General features: G+C 40.5%; 1 protein-coding gene across 5 annotated transcripts; it reads right to left on the bottom strand.

Annotated features, from left to right (window-relative positions):
• Window positions 1-410: 410 nt before the first annotated feature.
• rgs11 (regulator of G protein signaling 11) lies at window positions 411-21,298 on the bottom strand. 5 transcript variants are annotated; one of them, XM_029122125.2, is made up of 17 exons: window positions 20,922-21,298; window positions 20,220-20,316; window positions 19,448-19,498; window positions 13,888-13,994; window positions 13,596-13,647; window positions 13,456-13,514; window positions 11,641-11,717; window positions 11,472-11,553; window positions 10,422-10,490; window positions 9,974-9,997; window positions 6,142-6,203; window positions 5,517-5,630; window positions 3,400-3,515; window positions 3,215-3,302; window positions 1,565-1,703; window positions 1,355-1,437; window positions 411-1,114 (listed from the first exon to the last, which is right to left on the bottom strand). In XM_029122125.2, the coding sequence occupies exons 1-17, from the start codon at window positions 20,982-20,984 to the stop codon at window positions 985-987; spliced, it is 1,413 nt and encodes a 470-aa protein (XP_028977958.1). In that variant the 5' UTR covers window positions 20,985-21,298; the 3' UTR covers window positions 411-984. The 5 variants fall into 5 exon arrangements, with proteins under 5 accessions (XP_028977958.1, XP_028977959.1, XP_028977960.1 ...); XM_029122126.2 differs by having other exon boundaries at window positions 11,641-11,714; XM_029122127.2 differs by lacking the exon at window positions 9,974-9,997.
• Window positions 21,299-22,588: the final 1,290 nt, after the last annotated feature.

Here is a 22,588-nt window from a genome sequence, read left to right as displayed (position 1 = left end):
ACCCAGATGTCTGTGTGCAAACCAACAGGGGTGGGAAACCGGGGAATTTGGAAGTATTTTTATTCTGCTCATTCTGTCAAAACATTTTTCAAACATAAAGAAATCTAACTATATTTGGTAGGTGTTACCTTAAATTGTGAAACAGAAATTGTAGCTTTAGTTTAGGTATAAAAACCATCATAGATTGGAGGATTACAAATAATCACAATCACTCATCCGATTGAAAAATTGTGTTTCTGTGTGTGTGTGTGTGTGTGTGTGTGTCCATGTTTGTGTGTGTGTGTGTCCATGTGTGTGTGTGTGTGTGTGTGTGTGTGTGTGTGTGTCCATGTTTGTGTGTGTGTGTGTGTGTGTGTGTCCATGTTTGTGTGTGTGTGTGTGTGTGTGTGTCCATGTTTGTGTGTGTGTGTGTGTGTCCATGTTTGTGTGTCTGTGTGTGTCCATGTTTGTGTGTCTGTGTGTGTCTGTGTGTGTCCATGTTTGTGTGTCCATGTGTGTGTAAGAGTGATCCTCTGAAGAGGAACAACAAGGGAATCCAGATTGCAGGATTACCCATAATCCCTGGAGCACTGGGGGGGTGAGGGCCTCTGGAGGTCACCACTCTAATGTACAACTACATAACCAAACATTCTGATATACAACTACACAACCCTAACAAACAAACATAAGCATTCTGAAATACAACTACACAACCCTAACAAACCACATAAACATTCTGATGTACAACTACACAACCCTAACAAACCACATAAACATTCTGATATACAACTACACAACCCTAACAAACAAACATAAGCATTCTGAAATACAACTACACAACCCTAACAAACCACATAAACATTCTGATGTACAACTACACAACCCTAACAAACCACATAAACATTCTGATGTACAACTACATAACCCTAACAAACCACATAAACATTCTGATGTACAACTACATAACCCTAACAAACCACATTATAAATATTTTGGTTCTCAGACCTAAGAGAGAGTTCCTGAGTTTGTTGCCGCTGGTCCTGCCCCCTTAGCCTTGCCATTATCCTCTGTTGCCTGGGAAACCATGGCAGGGGAGGGGCTAGAGTGACGCTGGCGTCTCATGAAGGGAAATACACTAACAAAATAGAGGGAGGGAAGAACAGACAGAGAGAGGTCAATCATTATAAGGAATATATTGCTAAGTTTAGAGGCATTTTTATTCATTGGAAACACTATGGGGAGGTTTCACAAACACAGATTAAGCCTGTACCTGGACTAAGCTTAGCTAGACTTAGTATTGATAAATTGGGCCTACAAGTTTGTGTTGGTGTGTAGGATTTTTCTCAAAACGAATTTAGTAATGTCGTGGTCCTACCTCTTCTTAGTCTCTTGGGGGACAATGGCTTTGGACAGCATGTTCTTATAAAGGTCCGACTTCAGATACCTGGGGTAGGAGTCCTGGAAGTCAGAGTTTGGAGATTAGGGTACAAGGTCAAGGATTAGATGTCAGGCTTATAAGAGTTTAGATATCAGATGTACGAGGTTGGGAGTTTGGAGGTCAGGCTGAAGAGGTTTTAAGGGTTACCTTCTTCATGAGGAAGTAGATGTGCATCTGGGCGTCATCCATAACAAAGCGGTGAGGTTGTTTAATTCCCTCCAGGGTTCTCTCCATTGTTTTACTGTCAATGTTCACCCAGCGGGCTGCCCCTGGTGACAGGAAAGTCCTACAAACACACCCAGGTCAATGAGCCCCTAACTCCGCCCCCCGGTGATAGGAAAGTCCTACAAACACACCCAGGTCAATGAGCCCCTAACTCCGCCCCCCGGTGATAGGAAAGTCCTACAAACACACCCAGGTCAATGAGCCCCTAACTCTGCCTGTTGTACTAATAATGATGATACTAGTACAACAGTAATAATGGTAATGATGATACTAGTACAACAGTAATAATGGTAATGATGATACTAGTACAACAGTAATAATGGTAATGATGATACTAGTACAACAGTAATAATGGTAATGATGATACTAGTACAACAGTAATAATGTTAATGATGATACTTGTACAAGAGCAAAAACATGAATGATGATACTAGTACCACAGTAATAATGGTAATGATGATATTTGTACAACAGTAATAATGTTAATGATGATACTTGTACAAGAGCAAAAACATGAATGATGATACTAGTACAACAGTAATAATGGCAATGATGATACTAGTACAACAGTAATAATGGTAATGATGATACTAGTACCACAGTAATAATGGTAATGATGATATTTGTACAACAGTAACAATGGTAATGATGATACTTGTACAACAGTAAAAACATTAATGATGATACTAGTACAACAGTAATAATGGTAATGATGATACTAGTACAACAGTAATAATGTTAATGATGATACTAGTACAACAGTACTAATGGCAATGATGATACTAGTACAACAGTACTAATGGTAATGATGATACTAGTACAACAGTAAAAACTGTAATGATGATACTTGTACAACAGTAATAATGTTAATGATGATACTAGTACAACAGTACTAATGGCAATGATGATACTAGTACAACAGTTATAATGTTAATGATGATACTAGTACAACAGTTATAATGTTAATGATGATACTAGTACAACAGTAATAATGGTAATGATGATACTAGTACAACAGTTATAATGTTAATGATGATACTAGTACAACAGTAATAATGGTAATGATGATACTAGTACAACAGTACTAATGGCAATGATGATACTAGTACAACAGTTATAATGTTAATGATGATACTAGTACAACAGTAATAATGTTAATGATGATACTTGTACAAGAGCAAAAACATGAATGATGATACTAGTACAACAGTAATAATGGTAATGATGATACTAGTACAACAGTACTAATGGTAATGATGATACTAGTACAACAGTAATAATGGTAATGATGATACTAGTACAACAGTTATAATGTTAATGATGATACTAGTACAACAGTAATAATGTTAATGATGATACTAGTACAACAGTTATAATGTTAATGATGATACTAGTACAACAGTTATAATGGTAATGATGATACTAGTACAACAGTACTAATGGTAATGATGATACTAGTACAACAGTAATAATGGTAATGATGATACTTGTACAACCGTAATAATGGTAACGATACTAGTACTAGTGATAATGTGTGTACAACAGTAATGACGATAATTTGTGTGTACCTACTTGTAGACCTCCTCTACTTTCAAGATGATCTTTGAACTCTCTCCATGTCTAAGGTCTTCACAGGCCTCCCAGAAACACAAGTTCTCCCCTGAAACAAACACACACCAAGATAGAACAGTAGGGGACATCTTAAAGACATCAGCTCAAATCACCCCTGTGTGTGTGTGTGTGTGTGTGTGACCAACCACTGAATTCCTTCTCCAGGTAGGTCATGAATTCTCTTCTTCCCAGGCAGTCATTCAATAGTTCCATGAAACTGAAACTCCAGCGCTCCACTCTTAACCTTGTAGGAGTACCCACCCTACACACACAAACAAACGTACAGTTGAAGTTGAAGGTTTACATACATTAAGTCATCAAGACAAATTTTTCAGTTAAACGATTGAAACGCAATGCTACCAAATACTGTGGGTATGTAAACACTGGGACCCACTGGGAATGTGATGAAATAAATAAAAAATGAAATAAATCACTCTATTATTCTGACATTTCACATTCCTAAAATAAAGTGGTGATCCTAACTGACCTAAGACGGAATTTTTACTAGGATTAAATGTCAGGAATTGTGAACAACTGAGTTTAAATGTATTTGACTAAGGTGTGTGTAAACGTCTGACCTGAACTGTATAAGTTTACATGTTTATGTGTGTCTGCGTGAATTGGCTGGGGTTGATCTGTTGTGGGTTCATATTTCTGATACTACTATAGATACTACTGGACATTAGATACTAATGGACATTAGATACTACTGGACATTAGATACTAATGGACATTAGATACTACTGGACATTAGATACTACTGGACATTAGGGAAGGGCATGGTTAGTCGAATATTCAAATAACCGAAATTAAGTTAGTATTCGAGTACTTGTATGTTTTCATTTTTGCCCCTCAACATTTTTATGTATTCATTTTTGTTGTTGAAATAAATTATTAAAAATTTTCTGTACATGATTTTTCTAAACACTAATAAAATTCCAATCTAGAATTTTTACATATGGTATAGCTTCACATAAAAAAAAATTAAAAAACTTTTCTAATTCGTTTTGTACGGCATGCGTTCCTTTGCACAGGTTTTTGTTTACAACTGTCAGTCTGTGCCGTAGTGGTGTGGGGCCCAGTCAGTATATGTTTAGTCTACTGTTAGCAAGTGGATTAAAGTGAGCTAATAGTAAAAGGGTGAACGAATACTATTCTAATAATAACAATTATAATACTGTTCCCTACTCGACATTAGACTTTACTGGGCATTAGATACAACCGGACATTACATACTACTGGACATTACATACTACTGGACATTACATACTACTGGACATTAGATACTACTGGACATTAGGCACTACTGGACATTAGATACTACTGGACATTAGGCTGTACTGGATATTAGGCTGTACTGGACATTAGATGCTCCTGGACATTAGACTCTACTGGACATTAGGCTGTACTGGACATTAGATGCTCCTGGACATTAGACTCTACTGGACATTAGGCACTCCTGGACAATAGATACTACAGGACATTAGATACTGCTGGACATTAGATACTGCTGGACATTAGACTGTACTGGACATTAGACTCTACTGGACATTAGACTCTACCGGACATTAGACTCTACTGGACATTAGATGCTCCTGGACATTAGACTCTACTGGACATTAGGCACTACAGGACATTAGATGCTCCTGGACATTAGACTCTACTGGACATTAGGCTGTACTGGACATTAGGCACTACAGAACATTAGATGCTCCTGGACATTAGATACTGCTGGACATTAGACTATCATGAATCAGGGTTATGGTTAGGCTGTATATGAGTTAGGGTTATGGTGTATGTGAATTGGGTTAGGGTGTGGTGTGTATGAATCAGGATAGGGTGTGTATGAATCAGGATAGGGTGTGTATGAATCAGGTGAGGGTGTGTATGAATCAGGATAGGGTGTAAGAATCAGGTGAGGGTGTGTATGAATCAGGTGAGGGTGTGTATGAATCAGGTGAGGGTGTGTATGAATCAGGTGAGGGTGTGTATGAATCAGGTGAGGGTGTGTATGAATCAGGTGAGGGTGTGTATGAATCAGGTTAGGGCACAGGTTTCCAAACAAGGGGTCGGAACCCCATGTGGGGTCATCTGATATGAAAATGGGTTTGGGGGAGAATGTTTTAAAATTGACTCTCATGGCCTAAAATAAAAAAATATATAGAATTTTTCTTCACATGTCGCGAGAATTTTTATATATCGAAATGGGGTCATTGGCCAAAAAAGTTTGGGAACCCCTGGGTTAGGGTGTGTTTGGGCTTACAGGTCAGTGTTGATAGTCCAGTGTGTGGTGTCATCAGAAATCCAGGGATTGCTTGGGAGACAGCCTGACATGATTGGGTCATGTTGGTGGTACTGATCACAAAACTTCATGAAGCTACACACGCACGACAGAGAGAGGAGAAAGTGAGAGGAGAGAGAATTATTTGGCACACTGGAAATTCTCAACAAAAAAAACAGCAAACTGGAATTCTAACTTTCCCTAAGAGGAAAAGGAGTTACAGAAACACTACATATTACAACAATAGCCTGGGTGCTCTTCCATGACTGAGCTGAGAAACATTGTACTAACAGCGTAGGTTTGTATTGTATATTGGGGGGGTCAGTGTCAATGGATCCCAGGATTTCTGTCTCCCCCTAATTCTATACCCCTGCACCATACATAATGCAACAATAGCCTGGGTGCTTCACGAAAGTGGCCTTCATGGGAGAGTGCCAAAAATAAATCAAATCTCGGCTAGAGTTTGCATCTGGGACCAAATGCAAGATGATTCAATGGTCTGTTGAGACAAAGAGCTTTTGGCCTATATTTTACACAAGCCTAACACTGCTCATCAGCCTGAGAACACCATCCCTAACATGAAGCCTGGTTCTGGCAGCTAACTTACCTCTCCAGGCAAATGGATGACTTGACACGGTTTCTCACCAGAGCTCTCCTATTCTGTTCAATCTGCAACACACGCATTATATACAGACCCATTATATATATATTTCTTTTTTTTATTTTGTATTATTATACCTTAATTTTAACAAGGAGTTCAAGGTCTCTTTCACAGCTGGGCCCTGCATATACATCTAATGATTAAAAACAGAAGAAAATCACAGAGAACAGACAAAACAAGATGATCACAGAGAGCAGAATATATATACACTGAACAAAATTATAAACGCAACACTTGATTTTGCCCCCATTTATCATGAGATGAACTCAAAAATCGAAGACTTTATGTACACAAAAGTCCTATTTCTCTCAAATATTGTTCACAAATCTGTCTAAATCTGTGTTAGTGAGCACTTCTCCTTTGCCGAGATCATCCACCTCACGGGTGTGGCTTATCAAAACGCTGATCAGACAGCATGATTATTGCACAGGTGTACCTTAGGCTGGCCACAATAAAAGGCCACTCTAAAATGTGCACAATGCCACAGATGTCGCAAGTTTTTGTGATGTAAAAGAATGAGACAAAGTTAATTCTGAACACAGCCACATACCCAGTTATAAGAGGGTGTGCACACTTATGCAACCAGGTTATTGTGAGTTTATTTTAATTTTTCCCTCAAAGATTTCAGTTTGTTTTTCAATTGAATTGTTCACATTAAAGGTGGAAAAAGTGTCATTCTTTTACACCACAAGAACCTGCCATTTTAACAGGGGTGTGTAGACTTTTTATATCCACTGTGTATATATATATATATATATATAAATAATATATTTATATACTCACACACACACATTATACACCATATATACACTCACTTAAAGGATTATTAGGAACACCATACTAATACTGTGTTTGACCCCCTTTCGCCTTCAAAACTGCCTTAATTCTACATGATTCAACAAGGTGCTGAAAGCATTCTTTAGAAATGTTGGCCCATATTGATAGGATAGCATTTTGCAGTTGATGGAGATTTGTGGGATACACATCCAGGGCACGAAGCTCCCGATCCACCACATCCCAAAGATGCTCTATTGGGTTGAGATCTGGTGACTGTGGGGGCCATTTCAGTACAGTGAACTCATTGTCATATTCAAGAAACCAGTTTGAAATGATTGAAGCTTTGTGACATGGTGCATTTTCCTGCTGGAAGTAGCCATCAGAGGATGGGTACATGGTGGTCATAAAGGGATGGACATGGTCAGAAACAATGCTCAGGTAGGCCGTGGCATTTAAACGATGCCCAATTGGCACTAAGGGGCCTAAAGTGTGCCAAGAAAACATCCCCCACACCATTACCCCACCACCACCAGCCTGCACAGTGGTTACAAGGCATGATGGATCCATGTTCTCATTCTGTTTACACCAAATTCTGACTCTACCATCTGAATATCTCAACAGAAATCGAGACTCATCAGACCAGACAACATTCTTCCAGTCTTCAACTGTCCAATTTTGGTGAGCTCGTGCAAATTGTAGCGTCTTTTTCCTATTTGTAGTGGAGATGAGTGGTACTCGGTGGGGTCTTCTGCTGTTGTAGCCCATCCGCTTCAAGGTTGTGCGTGTTGTGGCTTCACAAATGCTTTGCTGCATACCTCGGTTGTAACGTGGTTATTTCAGTCAAAGTTGCTCTTAAATCAGCTTGAATCGGTCGGCCCATTCTCCTCTGACCTCTAGCATCAACAAGGCATTTTCGTCCACAGGACTTCCGCATACTGGATGTTTTTCCCTTTTCACACCATTCTTTGTAAACCCTAGAAATGGTTGTGCGTGAAAATCCCAGTAACTGAGCAGATTGTGAAATACTCAGACCGGCCCGCCTGGCACCAACAACCATGCCACGCTCAAAATTGCTTAAATCACCTTTCTTTCCCATTCTGACATTCAGTTTGGAGTTCAGGAGATTGTCTTGACCAGGACCACACCCCTAAATGCATTGAAGCAACTGCCATGTGATTGGTTGATTAGATAATTGCATTAATGTGAAATTGAACAGGTGTTCCTAATAATCCTTTAGGTGAGTGTATATATACAGTATCTCACAAAAGTGTGTACACCTCTCATTTTTGTTAATATTTGATTATATCTGTTCATGTGAATGACACTTTGCTACAATGTAAAGTTGTGAGTGTACAGCTTGTATAACAGTGTAAATTTGCTGTGCCCTCAAAATAACACAACACACAGCCATTACTGTCTAAACCCGCTGGCAACAAAAGTGAATTCATCCCTAGGTGAAAAGGTCCAAATTGGGCCCAAAGTGTCAATATTTTGTGTGGCCACTATCATTTTCCAGCACTGCCTTAACCCTCTTGGGCATGGAGTTCACCAGAGCTTTACAGGTTGCCACTGGAGTCCTCTTCCACTCCTCCATGACAACATCACAAAGCTGGTGGATGTTAGAGACCTTGCGCTCCTCCACCTTTCATTTGAGGATGCCCCACAGATGCTTGGCCAGTCCATCACCTTTTACCTCAGCTTCTTTAGCAAGGCAGTGATCGTCTTGGAGGTGTGTTTGGAGTCATTATCATGTTGGAATACTGCCCTGCAGCCCAGTCTCCGAAGGGCTCATGCTCTGCTTCACTATGTCACATTACATGTTGGCATTCATGGTTCCCTCAATGAACTGTAGCTCCCCAGTGCCGGCAGCACTCATGCAGCCCCAGACCATGACACTCCCACCACCATGCTTGACTGTAGCCAAGACACACTTGTCTTTGTACTTCTCACCTGGTTGCCGCCACACACGCTTGACATCATCTGAACCAAATAAGTTTATCTTGGTCTCATCAGACCACAGGACATGGTTCCAGTAATCCATGTCCTTAGTCTGCTTGTCTTCAGGAAACTGTTTGCGGGCTTTCTTGTGCATCATCTTTAGAAGAAGCTTCCTTCTGGGCCGACAGCCATGCAGACCAATTTGATGCAGTGTGTGGTGTATGGTCTGAGCACTGACCGGCTGATCCCCCACCCCTTCAAACTCTGCAGCAATGCTGGCAGCACTCATACATCTATTTCCCAAAGACAACCTCTAGATATTACGCTGAGCACTCAACTTCTTTGGTCGACCATGGCGAGGCATGTTCTGAGTGAAACATGTCCTGTCAAACCGTGCTGCAGCTCAGTTTCAGGGTCTTGGCAATCTTATAGCCTAGGCCATCTTTATGCGCTAGGCAACAATTCTTTTTTTCAGATCCTCAGAGAGTTCTTTGCCATGAGGTGCCATGTTGAACTTCCAGTGACCAGTATGAGGGAGTGTGAGAGCGATGGCACCAAATTAAACACTCCTACACCTGAGACCTTGTAACACTAATGAGTCACATGACATTGGGGAGGGAAAATGGCTAATTAGGCCCAATTAGAAAATGTTCACTTAGAGGTGTACTCACTTTTGTTGCCAGTGGTTTAGACATTAATGGCTGTGTGTTGAGTTATTTTGAGGGGACAGCAAATTTACACTGTTATACAAGCTGTACACTCACTACTTTACATTGTAGCAAAGTGTAATTTCTTCAGTGTTGTCACATGTAAAGATACTTTTATGTGGGGTGTACTCACTTTTGTGAGATACTGTGTGTGTGTGTGTGTGTGTGTGTGTGTATATATATATGATGTGTGACAAATGTAAGGAAAATATATAGGTTCACATCACGAACTTCCATAAACCGCTTCAATGCACCTTGGCATAGATACTACAAATATTTGAAATACTACTTATAAAAGATATTCCCTTATTGGTGTTTTGATGGTTTTGGAGAGTGCTGTCAGTTTATTTGTTTACCTCCCTCTTATAATAGTCAGTGTTCTGTTCTGGGGAGAGGACAGAGTGATGGAAGGAGGAGGACAAAGAGGGAGGTGGTAAGAGAGATGAAGAGACAGGAGGTCAATTTTTGCTGTCACCATAATAAACACTTTTTACTGTAAACTTGTCACGATAATTCACACTTTTTACTGTAAACATGTCACCATAATTAACACTTTTTACTGTAAACATGTCACCATAATTAACACTTTTTGCTGTAAACATGTCACCATCATAAACACACTTTACTGGAAACCTCACCATAATACACACTTTTTACAGGAAATGTATTTTTTTCTGCCAGTAACACTTACTTTCAAAAAATGCATCCAGCAGAGAGAAAGCGAAAAAAGAGATTTTTGATTAATGACCAGTATGTTTCTCAGGAGTTTTAACGGCCTGGGTTTTGAAGTCAGGGGTTACTGACCAGTATCACTCTGGAGTTGAGGACATTGCATCTCTCTGGTCCCAGATCAAACACATCAAATGCTCCTGGCTGCAATACACACACACACACGTCAGTTTGAGAGAAAGAGCAATATAGTTTTTGTGTGTGTCTGTGCACTTAGCCATTTTCATGTTTTCCACTCTATTTCTTTCACCTTTTATTTCCTCCATTTTCTCCTTCCGCTCCTATTCACTTTTCCTCCACTCTTACTTAATTCATGAGTACCCTCCTCCTTCCCCGCTGAAGCTTTTAACAGGTTAAGTTAATATTTAATGTCTGAATGTTACATTAGTCTGTACTAGCCATACAGTAGGAATTGTTGAGGTAGGATTTGTTAGTCGTAATATTAAAAACAGTTGTAATAGCAGTAGTAATTACAGTAGCAGTAAATATAGCAGTACTAGCAGAATCTTAGTATATAGGACACATATATTATTAAGACTAATATCAGTACAAGTATTAATAATTATAGTCGTGGTGGTATGGTGGTATAATAGTGTATTAACACAGTCTGTTTGTCAGCCAGTATTAATAGTAGTAGTAAGGGCAGTACTAATACGATAGTAGTGTATTTACACATGGTTGGTTGATGAGGCAGTAATAGCAGTAGTATATTAGTATAAGTACTAATACGATAGTAGTAGATTTACACATGTTTTTTTGATTAAGCTGTAATAGCAGTAGTATATTAGTATAAGTACTAATACGATAGTAGTAGATTTACACATGTTTTTTTGATTAAGCTGTAATAGCAGTAGTATATTAGTATAAGTACTAATACGATAGTAGTGTATTTACACATGGTTTGTTGATGAGGCAGAAATAGCAGTAGTATATTAGTATAAGTACTAATACGATCGTGTATTTACACATGGTTGGTTGATAGGCCAGTAGTGGTAGTAGCAGTAGTATATTAGTATAAGTAGTAGTATGATAGTAGTATATTTACACATGGTTTGTTGATAGGCCAGTTGTAGTAGTAGCAGTAGTATATTAGTATAAGTAGTAGTATGATAGTAGTATATTTACACATGGTTTGTTGACAAGCCAGTATGCTTGCTCCTGGCACTCCAAAACAATACGGTCAGCCTTTCTTCTCTGCTTGGAGGCCCTGCATCCACACATAATGTATATTTTCAGGATTTAGAAGACAAAAATACAGTGTATTTTGTGAAGTGTGTGTGTGTGTGTGTGGTACCTGATCTGCTCCCTGGCCTGCATTACTACGAAGTCCCATGTGTGGTTGATCCTCTTGTGTAGAAGATTGTAGTTCTGCTGAAAAACACATGAGAAGTACAAAAGTTGCTGGTAAGAGTTTATTATTAACCTCGTTTTTATTAATCATCGGCGGCAATTAGGGCAGCATGCAAAGAGGCAGAAATGTTGAAAGTTTTTCTGGGGATCGAGTCACTGTGATGTCATTCATGTTTTGGTCAACATCTACTCTGCCTTGTCATATCAGTTCCCCAAGTATATTAATATTATAACTCAAACTAAACGGAGCGTGAAATATTGGTTTGGTACGTGTTGTGATCCCAATGAATATACTCTAGTTTAACCGCGCACGTAACATTTTTATGTGTGGAACACAAATTGTAAACTCAGAGTTTCCCCCGGAACAGACCTTGGAGCCGTAACTATAGCAACCGAAGTAGCCGAGCACACATGATGCAACATCGTAAATATGGCAAATGACAAGCCAAACTTTTATTTGCCTTCCTTCGTTTAGGGAATTATGGCCAATTGGTTTTGTTACAATCTTTATAATTCTTGGACGTTGTGCAATTTAACTCTGGGTACTCTTTAAACTGGCTGCCTGTTTAAAGAGTGCAATTGAACTCTGACACCAGCAAATCCTCCATTGTTGCTATAGTGACAAAAGCACGATCTCTGATTGGCTACCGTCCAGCGGCAAGAGGCAAAAGTTGAACATGGTTGAGCTTCGGCGGCAGGACCAGATATTGTGCGCGTTCCTGTGGGAGGCAGTCGCCTTGCTGCCGCGGCCACCAGGGTAGGAGGCCAAGCTGCCGTCCAGGGTTCATTGAACATAATGGAGGAGGCAGCGGTTACCGGTTCCGTTGTGTAAGCCCCTTAACAGGCTTACTAGTATCTGCTAACTAACCCTAACCCCTAACCCCTTAACAGGCTTACTAGTATCTACTAACTAACCCTAACTGGCCACAGGGTTGTGATTTAGCCTATATTACCCAAAAAAGTATGCATGGATGCGTACTTCGAAAATCCACCCAAAATAATCGCAATATAACCGTAAACTGTTTTATTTTAGGCTTACTATGAAGTAGTTACTAAACGTTATAGCCACCAAAGTTTTTGTCTATACTGAATAAATCCTAATGCATCATTTATTTTGACTATAATGAGGCTCAAATGTGGTATCTCTGGGTTCGTAGTCAGCGTCTATAACCACTACGTTATTTAACAAGGGGTTATCAGTCAGTCAGTCACTCACTCATTCATAAACCTTTACCTTTAATAAAGGTTTATTAAAGGTAAAGGTTTGGCAAAGGAATAATAAAGGTTTAATGTAGATAATGGTGTTATAAAGGTTTATTGTAGAAAATGGTGTTAAAGGTTTAGTAAAGGTTTAATGAAGGTTTAATGTAGATAATGGTGTTATAAAGGTTTAATGTAGATAATGGTGTTATAAAGGTTTAGTAAAGGTTTAATGAAGGTTTAATGTAGATAATGGTGTTATAATGGTTTAATGTAGATAATGGTGTTATAAAGGTTTAGTAAAGGTTTAATGAAGGTTTAATGTAGATAATGGTGTTATAAAGGTTTAGTAAAGGTTTAATGGAGGTTTAATGTAGATAATGGTGTTATAAAGGTTTAGTAGAGGTTAATGATTTGACAAATGTTTGATAAAGGTATAGTGCAGGTGTAGTAAAGTTTAGTATAACTTAAGTAATGGTTTGGTTAGGGATAACTATCATCTTAATAATGTTTTGGCAAAGGTTTGGTGAAGGTTTGGTCAGTTGTTTAAAATAGTTACCTTCTCATAGTCCACAAGCTCCCCTTGTTTCCTAATATTCTTCTTGGCCAGATAGATCGCTGAACAGATAAATTGGTAATTAATTGACTGATTGATATATATATAGTTAGATGTCTGATGGGTGGACAGATAGATATTACCATAGTCTAACTCTGAAGCAGGCCAACGGCTACTAGTCCAGAAGTAGGGAGTCTGAGAGAGAGAGGAAGAAAAAAAAAGAATGAGTAGCAGAAATGCAGGTAGATCTGTTTGCGTACTGTATCTCTGAGTGTGAGAGTGTCTGAGGAGTGTGAGAATGTCTGAGGAGTGTATCTCTGTTTGTGAGAGTGTCTGAGGAGTGTATCTCTGTTTGTGAGAGTGTCTGAGGAGTGTATCTCTGTGTGTGAGAGTGTCTGAGTAGTGTGCTTGCGTGTGTGTGTGTGAGAGAGTTACCTGGAAACGGTAAGGAGAGTCATCTGATCTAAGAATTAGAGAGCGCGGCTCCTTCAGGGGATAAATATACCCATACTGTACCAGCAAACCTCCTAGGTGGCCCGCTTCTACACACACACACACACACACAGCAGTTACACACACTGCTAGACATCATCATCATCATTTTCTTCCGCTTATCCGGGCCGGTTTGAGGGGGCAGCAGTCTAAGCAGAGATGCCCAGACTTCCCTCTCCCCAGACACTTCCTCCAGCTCTTCCTGGGGGACACCGAGGCGTTCCCAGGCCAGCCGGGAGACATAGTCCCTCCAGCGTGTCCTAAGTCTTCCCTGGGGTCTCCTCCCGGTGGGATGGGCCTGAAACACCTCCCCAGGAAGGCGTTCCGGAGGCATCTGAAACAGATGCCCAAGCCACCTCAGCTGACCCCTCTCGATGTGGAGGAGCAGCGGCTCTACTTTGAGCTCCTCCCGGGTGACCAAGCTTTTCACCCTATCTCTAAGGGATCGCCCAGCCACCCTGCGGAGAAAGCTCATTTCGGCCGCCTGCATCTGGGATCTTGTCCTTTCGGTCATGACCCAAAGCTCATGACCATAGGTGACAGTAGGAACGTAGATTGACCGGTAAATTTCTTCACCACGACAGACCGATACATCGACCGCATTACTGCAGAAGCTGCACCGATTCGTCTGTCAATCTCCCGTTCCATCCTTCCCTCACTCGTGAACAAGACCCCTAGATACTTAAACTCCTCCACTTGAGGCAGGCTCTCCACCAGTGTGGAGTGGGCAAGCCACCCTTTTCTGAGGACCATGGCCTCGGATTTGGAGGTACTGATTTTCATCCCCACCGCTTCACACTCGGCTGCAAACTGTGCCAGTGCATGCTGAAGGTCCTGGTTTGAAGGGGCCAACACGACAACATCATCCGCAAAGAACAGAAACGAAATCGTGTGGTCCCCAAACCTGACACCCTCCGGCCCCTGGCTGCGCCTAGAAATTCTGTCCATAAAAATTAAGAACGGAACCGGCGACAAAGGGCAGCCCTGCCGGAGTCCAACATGCACTGGGAACAAGTCTGACTTACTGCCAGCAATGCGGACCAAGCTCCTACTTCGGTCGTACAAGGACCTGACAGCCCTTAGCAAAGGACCCAGGACCCCATATTCCCGAAGCACTCTCCACAGGATGCCACGAGGGACACAGTCGAATGCCTTCTCCAAATCCACAAAACACATGTGGATTGGTTGGGCAAACTCCCATGAACCCTCCATCACCCTGTAGAGGGTATAGAGCTGGTCCAGTGTTCCACGGCCTGGACGAAAACCACACTGTTCCTCCTGAATCCGAGGTTCTACTATCGGCCGTATTCTCCTCTCCAGTACCCTGGCATAGACTTTCCCGGGGAGGCTGAGAAGTGTGATCCCCGTCAAAAAAGAGGTTTGTTTTATTTTAGGGTGAGCAACATGCATTATAAATATCATAACATGTTAGATCATTGACTTTAGCCTGAATTGGTAGAAGATTATTACATTAATACAATAGAACCATGGTGAATTAAACAGTGTATTCATTAATATAATAAATTAAACTACCCAAAATAAGTCAAAAGGTAAAAAGTCATTTTCAGTTTCAAAATCACCCCAATCATTCTAGAATAATTAATTATTCTCAAATAAAGCTTTTCAAGTCATATTGTGAAGACATCCTGTCTTTTTTTTATATCGCAGAAAAACAAAACATCGCAATGTGACTTATTTCCAATATCGTGCAACCCTAGTATGGCTGGATCGTTTCAGCGAGGTAAGTAGGAACAAGTCCATGTATTGATTTATAGGTTAACAATAAAACCTTAAAATCAGCCCTAACCCTAACAGGTAGCCAGTTTAAAGAGGCTAGTACTGGAATAATGTGGTCACATTTTTTTGTTCTAGTTAGGATTCTAGCAGCCGTGTGCAGCACTAATTGAAGTTTATTTATTGATTTGTCAGGGTAACCCGGAAAGAAGAGCATTGTAATCTAATCAAAGGAGGAGGGTCAAGGGTAACGCAGAGGTTTCTTACAGTTTTTTGGGATATGACAATGCAGCCGTCGAGTGAGATGGGTCCTAAAATGAGCATTACTGTTTTTCTTGAGTTTAAAAGTAAGAAGTTCTCTGTCATCCACTTCCTAATATCTGAAATGTATGCTTCCAAAATAGCAAATTTTGCAGCTTCTCCATGTTTCATTGAAATATATAACTGTGTCATCAGCATAACAGTGAAAATTTACATTGTGATTCCAGATTACATCACCCAGAGGCAGCATATATAGTGAGAACAATAATGGGCCCAGAACCGAGCCTTGAGGAACACCAAAACATGACTTTGACTTGTCCAAGTATCTGCCATCCACACATACGACCTGATATTTTTCAGATAAATAAGATTTAAACCAGGCTAGAACATGTCCACATAGCCCAATATGGGTTTCCAGTCTCTCTAAGAGAAGGGAGTGATCAATTGTGTCAAAAACAACACTAAGATCAAGAAGCAACAGGACGGATGCGGAACCTTTGTCTGAGGCCATTTGTTACCTTCACGAGTGCAGTCTCAGTACTATGATGGGGTCTGAAATCAGACTGGAGTATTTCATAAATGTTATTTGTCTTCAGGAATGCATTCAGTAGGTGGGAAACACACAAAAAATGTATGTGTCCCCAGTGAAACCTCGTCAGGGAGGTTCAGGACATTCTCAGGACAACTGAGATTTTGGGGACTGTAACTATTTAAGGAGGAGTCAGTTATTTGATTTCTAATGGTGATGATCTTTTCATCAAAGTAGTTCATGTATTCATTACAGCTAAAGTGAAGACCCACTTCACTTGTTGAGCGTTGCTTTTTTGTTAACTTTGCAACTGTATCGAAGATACATATAGGGATTGTTTTTGTTCACCTCAATCAGGTTGGAGAAATAAGCTGATCGAGCAGATGTGAGTGATTTTCGGTATTGTAGTGTACTGTCTATCAAGGTTAGTCTGACTACTTCCAACTTGGTGGAGCGCCACTTTCACTCCAATTTTCTGGAGGCTTGCTTAAGTGCTCTAGTATTGTCTGTGTACCAGGGAGCAAGTTTCTTGTTGCGTATTTCTTCTTTTTTAGTGGTGCAACCGTATCTTAAGTATTTCGCAGTGTTGAGTTTAGATCCAAGCGGAAGAAGATGGTGGTGGTGGTGGAGTTTAGATCCTCGATTTGATTGTTTGCAGATTTATTTACTCTGTCGTTGATGAGCAAGCTTGTAAGAATATAAATAAATCTATTTCTAGTCCAAATATTTTATAGTAGGGCTTTTAAAACTCATTGTTTGTGGAGCGAGTGGATTTCTTGTTTTAACGGGAAATGTAATAAGGCAGTGATCCGATATTCCAGGATTTTGTGGGGAAATTATTAGATCTACAATATCTATTTCTCGTGACAGGACTAAATCTAAGATGTGATTGTGGCAGTGTGTTGGACCTGAGACATAATAAAACCCATTGAGTCAATTATGGCTTCAAAGGCTTTTTGAAGAGGGTCATTGGACATTTCCTTATGAATATTGAAATCGCCAAAAATGTTTATACTATCCGCCATGACTACAAGGTTAGACAAGAATTCTGGAGGATTCTGGAGGAACTCATTGAGGAATATTGTGTATGGCCTGGGGGGCCTTTAAATAGAAGCTATGTAAAAACATTTATCAGCCTGGTTAACTTTCATGAGTAAATCTTCAAAAGAATGAAAACCAGTGATACAGTGCCTTGTGAAAGTATTCGGCCCCCTTGAACTTTTCGACCTTTTGCCACATTTCAGGCTTCAAACATAAAGATATAAAACTGTAATTTTTTGTGAAGAATCAACAAGTGGGACACAATCATGAAGTGGAACGAAATGTATTGGATATTTCAAACCTTCCACTTGTGGAAATCCACTTTATTCATTTTCTCGAGTTATCTGATATTTGTGAAGCTAACAAGCTAGCTAAGACAATCTACCCTCCTCGCTCTTCTGGCCGACTAAAGTTGGCGCCAGACAGACAGACAGCCAATCAGGTCTGAAATACGTAAGTAATCTTCGAGAAAGTCGCCCCTGCTCCTGTGACGGGCAGAACTCCGTTTTCAACCAGTGATTGAGTTGCGCAAGTCTGCTGTAGAGCTCGTCACCACCCCTAGCTGGGAGGGGGCCAGAGACAATTACTCGATGCCGACACATCTTTCTAGCTAGTTTACACACTGATGCTATGTTCTGCTTCGTAACCTCTGACTGTTTCATCCTAACATTGGTGCCAGCATGAAAAACATTATCTCTATACTCTCTATACTTGCCTGTTTTGGACTTTGCTAGCGCCAACCCCTGATTTGCGGCTACGTCGGTGGCTCTGCCCACCGGTAAACAGTGTACGATCGCCGGCTGATTCTTTAGTCTACGGGTAATGGAATCGCCGATTACTAAAGTTTTTCCGGGCCACCGGTACAAAATGCCTGCCGATCATTCCCCTCCGAAGACGGCTCAGGCCTTGACTCCGACTCCAGTGGGGAAAACCTGTTGAAAATCTCGGTCGGCTCTGTCGTAGCTCTAGCAGCGACACAGGTTTAACTGGTCGACGGCATTTCTTCCTAGTGACCAAGAAAAACCCTAACAACACTGTTGTTTCTTCCTGGTGGCACAGATGCTGTTTTTTTCCATTTCTACACATAAACCTTGCCTGACGATAGTTCTCCTACAGTGATAAGGCATTTTAATGGTACTTAGCTTCGGGTGTTCAGGGGTGAGTAGTTCTGTTAATTATGTCCAAATAGAGTCCCGGTGTAGAAAAGTTGGGTAAAAGGTCAACAGATAAAATGTTGTGTTGGTAAACTCTTAAAACAGAATTTAACCAATTAGTTTATATAGAGTAAATTCTAAATGTGGCAGGTAGCCATGTAACAGCAAGCAGCATACAGCACGTCAACAATCCCACAATGCACAGCAAATCTGTTTCTAGCTAGCAAATGGTCACAGTGAAAGGAGGGAGAGCTTGTTTCTAGCTAGCAAACTGTCACAGTGAAATGAGGAAGAGCTTGTTTCTAGCTAGCAAACTGTCACAGTGAAATGAGGAAGAGCTTGTTTCTAGCTAGCAAACTGTCACAGTGAAAGGAGGGAGAGCTTGTTTCTCGCTAGCAAACTGTCACAGTGAAATGAGGAAGAGCTTGTTTCTAGCTAGCAAACTGTCACAGTGAAAGGAGGGAGAGCTTGTTTCTCGCTAGCAAACTGTCACAGTGAAATAAGGAAGAGCTTGTTTCTAGCTAGCCAACTGTCACAGTGAAATAAGGGAGAGCTTGTTTAGTAGATTAAGTAGGTCATCTTTAGTAGTCGACTTAGCGTGTATACTGACGTAACGCCTAAATGCATATATGAACACCTATTCATGGATGTATGAACATAGACACGTTTGGTATATGCATTAGGAAGTATATCTCTATTTAAAGTCCTCTTTCACCTACCATACATTCTGCCTGCATACATATGTATGTGCACACACACGCACACATGCACTGATGTAACTTACCTTCATCTGTAATGTTATATTTTTGAATAAGCCACTCCATGATATCGTTACCTAGACACACAGATGGGCAGTCATGTCATTTACATGTAAATAATGTAGCAGACACTTTCATCGGGAGTGAATTACAGCATACATTTTACAACCTTATAACGTATGCATTCATGTGGTGGAAATGGAGCTGCACTTTCTTACCTCCGGCCAAATTCATGACCACCTTAGAGACACATATCAGAATAAATACACCCACAAAGACTTCAAATCAAACACTGGTAATCAGCAAGGTTTATGATTTCTAATTTTATAAAAAACATTTACAACACAATTGTCATTGTTTTAATAATATCACATGTTAATCTATTTAGTTCTTCCTTCACTTTCTTATATTTCACTTGCTTTGGTGAAATAGTTTATCATTCAAATAAAACAGTTTAAAGTGTAATTTAGAGAGGGAGGGAACAGTTATGGCGTATCCTACCACTCATGGTGTGTGTTCATTTCAGTAACCTACCAGTCATGGCGTGTGTTAATCTCAGTAACCTACCGGTCATGGCGTGTGTTAATCTCAGTAATCTACCGGTCATGGTGTGTGTTAATCTCAGTAATCTACCGGTCATGGTGTGCGTTAATCTCAGTAATCTACCGGTCATGGTGTGTGTTAATCTCAGTAACCTACCGGTCATGGCGTGTGTTAAACTCAGTAATCTACCGGTCATGGCGTGTGTTAATCTCAGTAATCTACCGGTCATGGTGTGTGTTAATCTCAGTAACCTACCGGTCATGGCGTGTGGTATAACAGTGATGAGGAGTCTTTGGTTTCTCATCTTCAATCCGATGTCAGGATCCTGCATGGCTATGATCACTCTCTCCATCTGCACACACACACCAAGCAGTTAGGGTATACCGTGGAGGAGTTAGGGTATACCGTGGACGAGTTAGCATATAGGGTGTAGGAGTTAGGGTACAGAGTATAGATGTTAGGGTATAGGGGTTAGGGTATAGAGTGTAGGGGTTAGGATACAAGGTGTAGGGTTGGGGTTTTGGGTGTAGGAGTTTGAGTACAGGGTGTATGGGGTTTGGATATAGGATGTAGGAGTTAGGGTATAGGAGTTAGTGTATAGGGTGTAGGAGTTAGTGTATAGGGTGTAGGGTTAGGGTATAGGGTGTAGGAGTTAGGGTATAGGGGTTAGGGTGTAGGGTATAGGGTGTAGGAGTTAGGGTATAGGGGTTAGGGTGTAGGGTTAGAGTATAAGGTGTAGGAGTTAGGGTATAGGGTGTAGGGTTAGGGTATAGGGTGTAGGAGTTAGGGTATAGGGGTTAGGGTGTAGGGTTAGGGTATAGGGTGTAGGAGTTAGGGTATAGGGGTTAGGGTGTAGGGTTAGAGTATAAGGTGTAGGAGTTAGGGTATAGGGGTTAGGGTGTAGGGTTGGGGTATAAGGTGTAGGAGTTAGGGTATAGGGTGTACGGGTAAGGGTACCTTTCTGAGACAGTGCTGTTGCTCCCTCTGAGCTCCTCCTCTGGTCAAAGTGCTGATGGTCATCTCTCTTTTTCTAACCTTAACCCTTCACTATCTCCTTTTCTCACCTCACTATGTCTCTCTCGTCTGTGTTTCTCTCTTCCTCCCTCTCTGTCTTTTCTTCTCTCTCTGTCTCTCTGTCTCCCTTTTTCTATTTGTAACTCTTCTATTTATCACTCTACTCCCTGTCCCTCTCTCCCTCTACTTATTTTTCTTTCTCCCTCTGTGTCTCTCCTCTTTCTCCCTCTCCTTCTCTACTATATTCTCTCAATTGACTCTCTGTAGAAAAGCCATCTATGCAGCAGGGCATTAAAGTGCAGAAATGAAGAGCTGCACAAGAGCTCTGCTTTTATCCCTCACACCCCCCCCCCCCTCCCCCCTCCCTCCCTCCCTCCCTCACTCACTCACTCACTCACTCACTCACTCATTCCCCATCTCTCAGACTGGTGAGGGTGCTTTTCTGTGGATTAATAAGGATTATATTTACATCATACATTTATATATTGTATATTTTTATGTTTACCGTAAATATGTGTTTGTAAGACATAACCACAGGCAACCGACTTCATTCATATACTTGGTAGAAATAATTTATACCTGAATATATATTTAGAAGATATAATTTACAGTTGAAATTATATTAATATATTCAGTAGGTATAAGCTATACACAAATGTATGTTCATATATTCCTTTAGTAGTTGTTTACATCAATATTATTTTTACGTATTTATTTAGTTTATTTACATAAGTAAAAAATGAATGAGTGTATATGTATGTATGTATGTATGTATGTATGTATGTATGTATGTGTTTCTTTTCTTTTCTACATGAGTATATATAAACATACATGGTAGGGTATCATATATGGTATATGTCTCATTCAGACTGCAGGGTAACCTAGGCAGCAGGGTAACCTAGGCAGCAGGGTAACCACCCCACCAAGTGCTATTCAACAACAACAGCCCAGGAGCAGAGTGAACCTAATCCCTTGGTGTTAAGGTTCCTTTATTCTTCCATGGTCATGGGTACATTTGGTAACGACCCCGCCCTGATGCTACAGACCTGGCCCCAGATGGCTTATAGCATAAACATTTCTAGAAAATGTGCTGCCAAACCCAGATCAAACCAGGACCTGAACTTGTGTAGGGAGACAATATGGTGTGTTTTTGTCAACATAAGAAATTGTAGTTTATAGCTGACATTTTTGCATCTACTTATTAAAATAAATGCATTAAAATTTGCATTTGTTTATTTTAATTTGGTTTACTCTGATTTTACTTTATACTGTACAACATGCACGGTATAGAGTGGCATTTACCTTTGAGCGTTTGTTAGAGCAATGTCATTTATATATCTTAAGGATTTCAAGGTTTAAGTTTTGCATTGAAAACTTAGCGATGTTTTCTAAGGTGCCTGAGGATCAACAGACATATATAGGAGGTGGACTAAATAATGGAAACACCACATGGAAACTAACTCAGCTGCAGAAGTCGCAATAGGTTGCCAATGGGTTAAGGTTAGCTTTGAGTTTTGAGTTTCGAAAGCAACATGAAGCAACTAACAGAATTCCAAAGAGGCCAAATAGACAGTCTCTGAAGTGCAGGCACATTGGTCACAAAAACTGCA

This window comes from Esox lucius, chromosome 9 (genome assembly GCF_011004845.1).
Source record: "Esox lucius isolate fEsoLuc1 chromosome 9, fEsoLuc1.pri, whole genome shotgun sequence".
Classification (NCBI taxonomy): domain Eukaryota; kingdom Metazoa; phylum Chordata; class Actinopteri; order Esociformes; family Esocidae; genus Esox; species Esox lucius.
This window is presented reverse-complemented; position numbering and strand designations above follow the sequence as displayed.